A 12,365-nucleotide genomic window follows, 5' to 3' on the forward strand; every position below is an offset into this window, starting at 1 on the left:
AGTCATATACACCAGCAGATTCTTCCAGGTGTTAGAGAAAAATATCCCAGACAAGGTCAGAGTATATCACAATGTCTAAAAGTTGTCATAAATGCAAGGGTGTTCTGCCATCTGTTCAAAAAATTGTGGTGAGCAATTATTGGAATGAATGGGACTTGCTTTTGAGCAGAAGTGTTTTGAAGGCAGTCTTTATTAGCTAATAGCCATTATTTAACTGTCAATAGATACCATTAGTGGTAAGAGAGGGACAGTTTTGAGACTTGCGGTTCTTTTCTTCGTTCTCTGCTACCAGTGATAGAAAGATAGAAGCCATGGTGAACAGCTGATTGATACAAAAGACATAATCTCATTGATCTCCAGGGAGTAAATTCATTAATTCTGGTATTGGCAGCTTTGGAGAGCTTCATTTAAAAGAGATAAAGCTATTTGTGATTAACACCCTGCTCCTAAACACTTTATGCAGAAGGACTGTTGATTTTAGCTCAACAGTTGCAAATAATGGTCTTTGGGTAGGGCTTTGACCCAGTTTGCTATCCATTCCCATTCATGCCTAAGTGCTAAACAACAACTCCTACTGATTTTATTAGAAGCCTGTTTAAGATTATGACCTGAGATCTCGTAATACTCAGCAGATTTTAAAAGGTTCATGAATAGCAATATGCAAAAGTGCATAAGCTGCAATCAAACTGGCTGACAACCTGTTTTAAACACCAGCATATTTCGGATGAGGTACGTCAGCTGGTGCTGCTGTTTAGGCCCCATGCAGGATCAGATCAGGGGAACTTGTTGCAGGTTTGGGTTTTGCAGGACTGCTTTAGATGGCACAACTGTTAAGTAAAGTCAGCAGTATGTGTTTCCCAGAAGTTGTGAACTGCCCTGTGATCTTCAGATGGAGGGTGGTATACAAATTCAAAAAATCATCATCTGACAATTGGTTTGTCTAGTGCAGTATTGTCGAAAGTGACAGATGGTGACTCTCCAGGGCTTCAGACAGGAATCTTTCTGAGTCATACCTTGGAGACAGCAGGGATTGAACCTGCGTCCTTTTGGTATGCAGAACATGTATTTTACCCCTGAGCTACGGCATCCTAAAGTTATTTCTAGGGAGCCACACAGCTGCATTAGTGCAGCTTCAGTTGGGAAATAACCTTGTTGCTGTTTGGTTGTATATAAAATGGAAAAATCTAAGAAATAGAGCTAAACTTTCTTTCTCCTTTAAGATTTGAAATTGAAATAGAGCCGATTTTTGCAAGTTTGGCATTGTACGACGTTAAGGAAAAGAAAAAGGTGAGTTATCTACTTGATGCTTGCTTAATTTGCATGGTGTTTGAACCATATGCAGTAAGACATAGGTGGTAACAACACCTCTCTGCTTAAGAGCACTTGAAGTCTTCACTGGAATACTGCGTTTTTCATCCCTGTTATTCAAAATTACATTAAGAAATAGAAAGTAGAACAGAAGGAGCTGAAAGTACTACAAAAAGCAAAACCTGTAAAGAATGGTGGCAGTTGCTGGATACAATAAACTATCCCACCGGTTGCCTGATTATTTTGTTTATTTATTTAGTGTATTTAGGATATTTCTAGAACACCCTTTTTTTAAAAAAGAGCTCAGGGTGGTGTATATCAGCCCAAATAGGCAAAATGCAGTGAACATAACTAAAAACATCTGATTCCAACAGGGAGAGTGAAACTTGATGGCCCCCTGAGTTTGTTCCACTTCTATATTTTTTATGATTGCAATAGAAAAATAAATGAAATAAACCAAATAAAGTTCAGGAAGCAATGCAGAACAGCAAGGAAGTTAAGAAATAATGATAAGCAGCAAGTGGAGAGGAAGGGCTTGTGTTGTTTTTTTTTAATGCCCCAGTGGAGGAAAAGAAAACATGAAGAGAGTGAAAGCAAATGAAGACAACGTAACACAATGCAAAGAAGGAAGAGTACAAAGAGAAATAATGAAAGAAAACTTAACTAAATATAAGGGAAACAGTGAGAACTTGGGGGCGGGGAGTGAACTGCTCCGTCAAGGCAGGGGGAAAAGTCTGAGGAGATTCAGCCTGCCCCCCACAATTCTTTGCTCCTGCCTCAGTCACGTGCAGAGGAACTACACAATATCATTTTAAGAAGCTAGATTTACAGTTGAAAAGTTCCCACTTCAATCCAAATTATATTTCCTTATGAGAGGGCTTCGTTGACATGCCCAACAACTGTTGGGTACTAGTATCTGTTATTTTGGGCCTAAGGTGAGAAGGGTGTTTGAGCAGGACCATTCATCCTTGCCAAAAAAAGAGGATCTATCTATCATCTATCTATCTATCTATCTATCTATCTATCTATCTATCTATCTATCTATCTAATCTATCTTATCTATCTATCTATCTATCTATCTAATCTATCTAATCTATCAAAACCAAATCCCCTAAAGTATATTTTCAGATTATCAGGTATCTGGTTGGAAATTATCTGAAGGAGAGGGGAAACTGGCAAGCCCAACGATAACTAAAACCTTTGCTATCCAAACACTTGAGCTGCCCGCTACCAAATCTTTCTCTCTAGGTTGCCTCTAGAGGGGGATGGTGATGTTCCCCGTAGCTGCATCGAGCTATCTCAAATTAGCAAAGCTATACTGGATTGTTTTCCACTACGTATCCAGGTCCAAGTTAGGGAGGAAGGCTGGGGCTCTCTTGTCATTCTTGATGGATGGCAATGGAGCATGTACCAAGGAGAGGGTGATGAGTGGAGAAGTGGATCCATGTGCATGCTGCTTTGAGTAATAATAATAATAATATACTCTTTGAGTATATTGGTTTCAAAGCCATTGCCTTGCTTATTTGTTGGAATGCTTATACTTCTCTGTGGTATCATTGTTGGGCCACAGAGGGTTTTTTTTGGTGTGGTGGTTTATTTTAAAATAAGCCCAAATCATATTGGGACAAATAGATATATTGCCTGTTAAGAAATGAACAATTCAGCTAGCTAACAGGGTTTTTTTGTCTGCTGTTAAAAGCTAATAATAGTTGGTGTGAAAGTGAAATTAACAGCTAACATTTTTTTCTTACATTTTTTTATTTTGGTGAAGCCTTTGGATATATTTCAGTGTAATTAGCTATTATTTTCTTTTAGATTTCAGAGAACTTCTACTTTGATTTAAACTCTGAACAAATGAAAGGGATGCTGCGCCCTCATGTCCCACCTGCTGCTATAACCACGCTGGCCCGGTCAGCCATTTTTTCTATTACATATCCTTCTCAGGATGTCTTTCTAGTAATAAAGGTAAGAAATATTTTTCCCCCTTTATGAATCTTTAACTTGGAAAACTGTATTATCTCCTGGCATGAATAAGCTAAAGTTTCTGTGCCCATATAACAATTTATTAAGAAAAACATACCATCTGGTTGCATTTTGCTGGTACTATGTTTATTTTATCCTTCCTCAATAGGGAAAACTGAAAGGAAAGCCACAAATCTTGTGAAAATCAGATTCCAGCATGACCCTGCTTCGTGTTGCCATTTCCTGTAGCTGACTGAACTCTTCAATTTGAGAATGACTAAATTCAATCTCCAGAAGTTTGATTTTTGATACTAAGAAATAGACTCTGTCCAAAGACAATGCTTGCTTTGACCTTTCTTGCCTTAGACTTGTAACATTACTGAACTCTGAAAGCAGATAGGGCAATAGAGCAATGCCTTAGCCTGGGGGAGGCACTTAAGATAGTCACTATGCAATAGAATTTTTTAAGAAGAAGAAGAAAAGCTTCCTAATGCCATGGGAAATATGTTAAGATTGAGATTCACGTTGCATTGTCCCAAATTGCTGAAGCAAGAGGGAAGCCTCATTGACAGCAGCGTTAAGAGGAGATTCTGTTCTCAAATTTTGCACACGTCTCATTGCATACCTTCTGAAGCCAGAATCTGCATATATTCACAGTAGTTGATTTTTACAAGAAAAGAGAAAAAGATTAAAACCATGCAATCTACCTCAAAGAGCTTACACTTGCACATTAATGCTTGTAAACTCAATGAGATGAGCCTAGCTAGCAGTCATTTGTTGAAAATAGAGCTAGGTTTTTGGTCTGTGAGAAGGAAAAAGGACATGAGCAAGATAAATAAGCCAGAAAAATAGCTTGTCATATGTCACAGGCTAGGTGCCATCATATATTGTGCTCCTTTTTAGATAATTCCCCTGCCACTTAGTTTGTGAAATGGCTGTTTGCAATGTAATCTGGGCCCAAATGTGATTTGGGCAATGTGAGAAGAATTAGTTTTTTTTAGAAAACTTCCTGCTTCCAAAACCTAACCACACTAGCTATGCCATCCTACGCAACCTTCCTCAACCCATTTCCCTGGTTCCTAGGGATAATGGGAATTGCAGTCCAGAACATCTGAAGGATACCAGGTTGAGGTTAACTGATCTGCATACTTAGCTGCCCAGCAAATGTTTGGAACTGTCAGCCTTGGCAGTGCCATTTGTGCTTTTGAAAGAGCGGGAGGAGGGACTTGGGTTCCAAGCCAACCTTAACCCCCACCCCGCCCCACCCGCCCCAATTGATAAGATGTAGAACTTGGGCTGAATTTAGCACCTTCCACCTCCTCACAGATCATCAGTATTGTCCAAACTGATGGTGCTGACCATCTGTTTTGATGCTTTTTGGAGTCAAGGAAACATGCCTGTGTGCTAGGTGAAGACATCCAGTATCATAAATTGCTCATGAAGCATCCTTATGCAGAAGTATTTCCAGATCCAGCAAGAGGAGCACATGCAAAAACCTGTTTACGTGGCCATATCATTGTGTCAGATTAGGGTGAATGTATGAATATGGTTAGTTGCTGGGAACAAGCGTGTTTCCTAAATGTCGTCCCCCCCCCTTCTTGCCTCCTCCTTCAGCTTGTTTGCTCACTTCATCCACATATGATATCTATGAGGGAGCGAACTTGTCTTGTTTATAGCATAGCCCGGGTTTCCCCACCAGCAGTACGAAAAGAAAGCCTCTCTAAATGAATGCCATGTTATTAACCTCTCTCGGTGACATTTGAATTGAGCTGTGCAAAAGGATCTTTAGAAATATAAATGCCAAAAGATAAGAAACTATCTGGGTAAAACTGTTCATCATAAGCTCTCTGCCTTGCTTCAAGGCTTGATACTTTCTCTTAAAGAGAGACAGCTAAATAAAACATTCATGGTGAATGTTTACAGCACCCCTACATGTTTTTCCCAAAATTCTCCTTGAAGAAAGTAATAATGCTTTCAGAAAGTCTTGCTTAGCTGTGTCTCCTTTTTAAATTCCCATACATATTTTACAGTAAATTAGTTAGGTAGCTATATGTAGCCACAATGGCAGCATCCACACAGAAGATGTAGGTGGAGGTATCAGCAGGCTTTGGGGAAATATCAAGGTTTGCAGAAGTACAAAAACTGGGGTGGGGTGGGGGTGGACCAATGAGAATTGAGCATGCTCAGTAGCTGCGGAGTGCTGGCCAACTGCTCGGTGGGGAGAATGGAATGGAGTGGCAGGAAACCCGAACAGGAAGACTCCACACTGCATTTTTCTTCTTCCCTTGTCTGATCTCACTTGTAATTAGATGTTTCAGAGCCTGGCACATTCAACAACAATGCCTTGGTTTGGCTTTCAACCAATCAAAGCCCCAAAGCCAAAGCTTTAGGCAGGGGCTCCTCTGTGACTTCTGCAGGGGCATTGAATATGCAATTGAAATTGCTTGCACATACATAGCTCTTTACCTTTTATAGTTGCAGTTTATCTTGCTGGTGCAAAATAGGAAAGGCAGTCTACCTGCTGGTGTCTGGGTGGGTAGCTAAAACTGTGCTGGGTAGTCAGTTCGTTGTGTATGTGTGTGATGTACGTATCTCCAACATCATGCTTGCCTCTTCCTTTCCTTCTTCAATCCCATCCCACTTCCCATCCCCACAGCTGGAAAAGGTACTACAACAGGGAGATATTGGGGAGTGTGCAGAGCCATATATGATTTTAAAAGAAGCAGATGCTGCAAAGGTAAGCAGTTTTCAATGAGTTTCGACCTAAATGCAGGTGGTGCCTTTTTTTTAATAGTTCTGTAGCCCTTAAAACAGTTGCAAGTTTCTCATTTTTTTAAAAAATCATACATTAATGAAACAGTACTTCCTTCTATTGAAAACCCAGCATTTATTTATAGTAGAGGCAGTATAAAAAAAATTCAGAAATGTTTCAATTTTGTAAGTTTTGGGGTTTTACCTCTGCAGAACAAGGAAAAGCTAGAGAAACTGAAAAGTCAATCAGAACAATTTTGCCAAAGGCTTGGCAGATATCGCATGCCTTTTGCATGGACGGCCATTCATTTAATGAACATAGTCAGCAGCGCTGGAAGTTTGGAGAGGGACTCTACAGAAGTGGAAATTTCTGCAGGAGGTAGGTATCTAGATAATTACAAAGTGATTGTTAATCTTAACACAAACTGAATCATGTCATTTACGCTTTGAAACAGCGTACTTAAAATGGCTACTTCTATTTTGAAGAAAAACCAGCTGCAGGGCCTTGATCCATAACATCTTTTTGTTTTGAACTGGGGCTTTCCTTCGAAATAAAAGTGGTGGTACAGTTATATAGAAGATGGTAGTATGTGCGCCATTCCTAACTTTTGAGTCTTCTCTAATTGAATGTCAGGGGCTAACGTTCTCTGCTGCTTTCAGCGCCTCTCCTTCCTTGCCCCATTCTTCTGCCATGCTGCTCTACAGCCTTCTCTTATTTATCCATCACACTTTCTTGCTATCTCTTTTAAAGTTTTAAGCTGCTGCTTCAGTAAAAGCTTTTCCTGGATTGCCATTAGCCTCCCCTATTTTGCCCCATCTTTGTGGCACCTTTAATTTCGCTCAGTCCTTGGAGAAAGGATGCCACATTTTCGAAGGATCACTACTCTGATCCAACAAAATAGTTGTGTTGTTTTTGATTTTTGAACGCCTCAGGGTTTGCATTCGGGCCTGGTGCACAATATGTGTTTATCAGCTTGCTTTGCCTATTTTTTTCCCTTGCCCAAGCCTCGGTAATGGGGTGAAAGGAAAAAGGACAAGCCTGTAATAACAAATACGTTTATCTTTCAAGGATTTTCCTCGTAAACCATCTGTTATGCTCTCTAGAACTAAGTCTGAGAGAGTGTTTCAGGCTGATGAGCATTTTCCAAAGGAGTGGATTAATCGTTGTGAGCGGCACAGCTCATCTGAAACCACTGTTCAGCATCTTCCTCATCCCCTACACCCTCCCAAAACTGCCAACTTCATCATTTTTTGCACTAGGAGAAAAACATAATTCTCCACATGATAAAGACTTTCGTAATAGGCACAAGGCACTGAGGTATGGTTGATGTGAGAGGAGCAGAAGTATTCAGCTGTGCTTCATTGTTTCCTAATGCCTCAGGAGTGCGATTGTCTTAGCATTAACCACCCATTCCGTCTTGCTTTTCTCATGATTTCAAGCAACTGCCATTCTCTTCACATGCTGGCTCCTAAAACAATTGTAGTTATTTGACTTTATTTTGGCTCTGTTTTTCCCCTGCTTTCTTTCTTAAAGAACGCAAAGGGTCGTGGTCAGAGAGGAGGAATTCTAGCATTGTCGGCAGGCGTTCCTTGGAAAGGACGACGAGTGGGGATGAGGCCTGCAACCTGACTAACTTTAGACCAGCTACACTCACGGTGACAAACTTCTTTAAACAGGTATTACACGATTCATTCTCACGGTAACATTACATCACGGTCTTCACACTTTAGGGACTGGCACAGGAGTTTTTAGCCCTAGACCAGTGGTTCCCAAACTTTTCCCTTTGTAAACCACTTGAAAATTACTGACGGTCGTGGAATACCACTTAATGATTTTTCTCCTGGTTGTGGAAGTTGTAATGCTCTGTGCTAGATGCTGCTTGCTTTTAAATTGCAATTTTATTGCATCTCACATTGTATTACAATTCAGCTATTTTAAAGCAATTCGTTTAGTAACACTGAGCTTTCAGAATGGGCAAGCTAAAAATCCAAAATAAATAAGAGAAGTTTATGACCAGGGTCAATGAATCACTTATTTTGTTTTTTGGGTTGGTGCAAAATAGTGTTTGAAACTCCCATTGTTCTAGGCACATTTTGCGACAGGGAATTTAATTAGCGCGAGCAGTTTCTGAGCTCTGGGCACAGTACTGTGCCTAAGGTTTCAGATTTAAACTGCAGAGTGGAAGGAAATGAGGACCTTTTTCTGCTCTCCACTTCCAGCTACTCTGAAGACTAAAGAGAGCCTCTTAAGAATATTAGGGGAATGGGCAGGGGGAGGACTAGACCATGTGAAAAATGAACATAAAATTTTAGCTGTAGTTCAGTCATTTTCAGCTTTGTATTCTTGTTATAAAAAAAGTGCCTAGACATTCCGTTGTTGCGCCCACAACCTAGGTTTAAGGTGCCATTTAGCTCCTACCGGTAGCTTTCATATCTCAGTTTCTAACACTGGTGCAAGGATACAGGTAAATTCAAACCACATGTTATGGGCAACAAGTACTTCGGGTTACAGACGCTTCAGGTTACAGACTCTGCTAACCCAGAAATAGTACCTCGGGTTAAGAACTTTGCTTCAGGATGAGAACGGAAATCACGTGGTGGCAGTGAGAGGCCCCATTAGCTAAAGTGGTACCTCGGGTTAAGAACAGTTTTAGGTTAAGAACGGACCTCCAGAATGAATTAAGTTCTTTACCCGAGGTACCACTGTAAAGGGTATCGGGAGAAGATATGCCAGCTCACTTCACAAAAATTCAGGGCATTTTAGATAGGCTCTGCAGAGATTATGCAAAATTGGTGCTTCTTTATGTTAACACCACAATACCAGCAAAGGTGGTCAGCACCTTGGTCTACTGATCTGAAAAAAACCAGATCAATACTCCCACTACACCTTGACTTTTGCAAGGAGGCAGATTAAGAGATTTTTAAAACAAGGACTTTGAGATTCTGGGTCATGTAAGGATTCCCATAAGCAGCATGCTAGGATTAAGAAAGATAAATCTAGAATATTTGTGTGCATTTCTAGTTGAAAGTTCAGATGCAGTTTTCAAAACTGTTTCTATATTAACAGAGAACTGAGAATATCGTATTTTAAAACCAAGGTTATGTTGGCAACTGTTAAATAAAGTATATATCAACCAAGGTTTTTATTTTTCTTCTTTTACTTAACTTAGCACTCTTGCTAGCTGCTGAAGTAACTACATTTGACCTAAATTCTATATTCTCAGCATTATATTCTAATTCCCACCATCCCATAACAGTGCATTATACTGGAAATCCGCTTTAATCATGTGCACTGTCTAGTAGGTTGCAGGGAATGAAATTGTTCACACTGTGGGCAATTTTTCCATTACAAGCAAATAGCAAACTAATTAGCAACTTGCCTAGCATAAGTGGTTCAGGGCAGTGTGACACAAGCTCATTTCTGATGAGAAAGGTAGAGCAGATATTTGTGCCCAGCAACCTGGGAACCGCAGCCCTTCATTATTATCACTTAAGTTTATCACTTTGCACCAGTCTCGAGAAAACAGATTTCCTGCATAGAAAGGGTTGCTTGGTTCATCTTGGTCCTTGGCCCTACCATAACATCCATGTGTTAGGTGTGGATGTCTGCAAGGGAAGCCCAGTTGCGCACGGCCACAGCTTGCATAGAGGTCTACCCATGTTAGCTGTGGCCTATCGGGCATCAACAATTAACATAGGATGGGGCTAGGGAAAGCTGCACAACCTTTAGTAGCATACGTCCTTTCTATGTGTAGAACACATAGGAAGCTGCCTTCAAACTAGTGGTCCATCTACCTCCATATGGTCTACACTGGCTGGCAGCTGCTCTCCAAAGGGCATTACCAGGCTTACCTGGAGATGCTGGAACTTGAGACTGCGACTTACTGCATGCAAAGCAGAGAGCTGTGGCCCTTCCCCTTCCCCTATGATTCATGTGCAAAGGGGGTATGAAAGGGCTGTAGCAAAACAGTTGGTGTTCTTACCTTTAATCAAGATGGATATCATACTGCAGTTTTTAAGGCCACTTACTTCAGCGCAATTCTCAATGAACACCCAGTGAAATCTTTCTGTAATGTGGCCTGATTATTGCAATGTAAAGGAAGAAATACTGTAGTTTAGTTTTGCTGCTAGAGACTCCGCAGTGCATTTGTAGGCTCTATGGTTCTGATGCTCTTCCTGGTCAGATAGGAGTATAACTACTACTGGTAAGTCAAAGGAAGTTGCTCTGATCAGTTGAATAGAGAAGTCAGAACTATATGCCTTGTTTTACTTTTAAAATGAGAATAAAATGAGCATTAGTGGTTCCCTCCATCCTGAAATCATTCTGGTCTTTTTTTTAAAATTGGAGGCCTACTGTAATTACTCCTGATTGCAATTAAAAAGAAAATCTCTCATCTAGTTATGGATATATTATAATTTAAAACAGAGAAGAGCTATTTAAACAATCCATCACAAACATAACACTTTAGTGGTTATTTGATTATAAAGACAGTTATTTGAAAACTTGGAATATAATGAAAGGCAATAAAGAATGCAAAAAGAAAGGTTTTTTCTACAGTTGAAAGTTACTGCATGCTTTTATTTTTGATTAACAATAGGAAGGTGACCGCCTGAGTGATGAAGACCTGTACAAGTTTCTTGCGGATATGAGAAGGCCATCTTCTGTTCTACGGAGGTTGAGACCTATCACAGGTATTTTTGGTGATCTTTCTGAGAAGGCTGAGGCCTTTTTTGGTTTAGTAGCCACTGGCACCTTGAATGGCTTTAATTTTGTTTCTGTATCTGCTTAAGTATTTGTTATTCAGTAGCAGAATGTGGGTCCAGTAAACCATTTTATAACACATCGGTAGCTTCCATGAGATTCAAACATTGGACAGAGAGCTAATTCCTTATTTTTCCATAGCTCATCAGTGCTGAACTAGAAAAGTAATACTACAAATTAATCGCGTTTTCTCCCACAATTCCCCTGAAACTGTTGTTTCTGTGGCTGGCTCCCTTGGGTTTTTTGGGATCTGAACGACTCAGATTTGGGCCCCCAGGAGGAACAAAGTCTGAGAGGCCTTATTTTTTCCCCCCTGTGGATTTATGCATTTTTATTTTTGGCTAAGATACATTAGGGTTTTTTAAAAAATATATTTTTATATCTGAGAGGCCTTATGAGTCATTCTTGATATCAGTGATTATTTTTCCAACAATGCCTTAAGCAAGTAAAACCCCTTCCGGGGATTGACAATCCTAACTTTCCAGAATATTATTTGCTATCGCGTCACATTGCTTCTTTTGGAAAAGAATTGTGAGTATTTACTTTCTTGCCTTTTGACTATTAAACTCAAATAGGTATTACAAGTAAAGCCCCCAAACTGATCAGATCATAAAACATTTTTACTAACCTTTTGACACAAGGCTTGGTGTTGATCTTGGAAAGTTATTTCTCCTCTTCTTTCTGACTTAGCATCTGGCTGTGGCAAACTGCTGGACAGACCAGTGATCAGACAGGCTGCTAGTGGTTTGGTGATCAGACTCTACATAAGGCCTATGTTCCTAATAAAACATAAATATTTAAAGGCACACTTTTAAAATAAGTAAATAAAAATAAGGGTGTTAACATTGTTTTCTTGCCACTATGTCATGATTCCTGCCTACCTATGCAAAGCAGCATTAGAACTTTGTGGCTAAAAGGAAAAAAAGGACCATATTTTGTAAAGTTTTCCTGATTCACCACCTGGTGATGATTGTTACTCATCATGGGCAGCCAGGCAAATGGTTGCTTACCAGATTGGTTATATTGCTAATTTTTCTCCACATAGCTCAGTTGAAGATAGACATTTCTCCAGCCCCAGAAAACCCACATTATTGTCTAACGCCAGAGTTGCTGCAAGTCAAACTTTACCCTGATAGCAGAGTACGACCAACAAGAGAGATCCTGGAGTTTCCTGCAAGGGATGTTTATATTCCAAATACAACATACAGGTAAGAGTGGAATTTAGATTTTAATTAGTTTACATGGTACTCTCTTTCATCCAGATGTAGTGATTGAGGCAGATCACACAGAGATTGCTAAGTCTGTTCAGGATAATCACACTCTCAGTAATCAGGTAATTGCTCAGAGGACAAAGAGTCTTCAGGGGAAGCTTTTTCATTTTTCATTTAGTAAACCCATAATAGCCTGTATCCTCTGGATTTTGTTTTCATATTTCTGGAAACTGATTAGAGTCACCAGTTCTTAGTTTAGTGCATATTCAGAGGATTACATAAGATATACTAGTTCACAGGCTGGTTGTTATCCTGTTGTTCATACAATCCGGTAAAAAATGAAATAAATGTAGATGCCCTAAGTCTTTCAA

The 12,365-nt window shown here is 39.9% G+C and overlaps 1 protein-coding gene across 4 annotated transcripts in view; it reads left to right on the forward strand.

The window, feature by feature from the left end:
* Positions 1–12,365, forward strand: part of DOCK7 (dedicator of cytokinesis 7) — a 125,870-nt gene that overhangs the window by 34,189 nt on the left and 79,316 nt on the right. For all 4 annotated transcript variants that reach the window (XM_035123060.2, XM_035123061.2, XM_035123063.2 and 1 more), the window contains exons 8-14: positions 1,221–1,287; positions 3,124–3,273; positions 5,927–6,007; positions 6,235–6,400; positions 7,556–7,698; positions 10,620–10,713; positions 11,829–11,991. In XM_035123060.2, the coding sequence (XP_034978951.2) occupies positions 1,221–1,287; positions 3,124–3,273; positions 5,927–6,007; positions 6,235–6,400; positions 7,556–7,698; positions 10,620–10,713; positions 11,829–11,991 (864 nt within the window). The remainder of the gene's footprint in view (positions 1–1,220; positions 1,288–3,123; positions 3,274–5,926; positions 6,008–6,234; positions 6,401–7,555; positions 7,699–10,619; positions 10,714–11,828; positions 11,992–12,365) is intronic.

Source organism: Zootoca vivipara, chromosome 7 (genome assembly GCF_963506605.1).
Source record: "Zootoca vivipara chromosome 7, rZooViv1.1, whole genome shotgun sequence".
Taxonomy (NCBI): domain Eukaryota; kingdom Metazoa; phylum Chordata; class Lepidosauria; order Squamata; family Lacertidae; genus Zootoca; species Zootoca vivipara.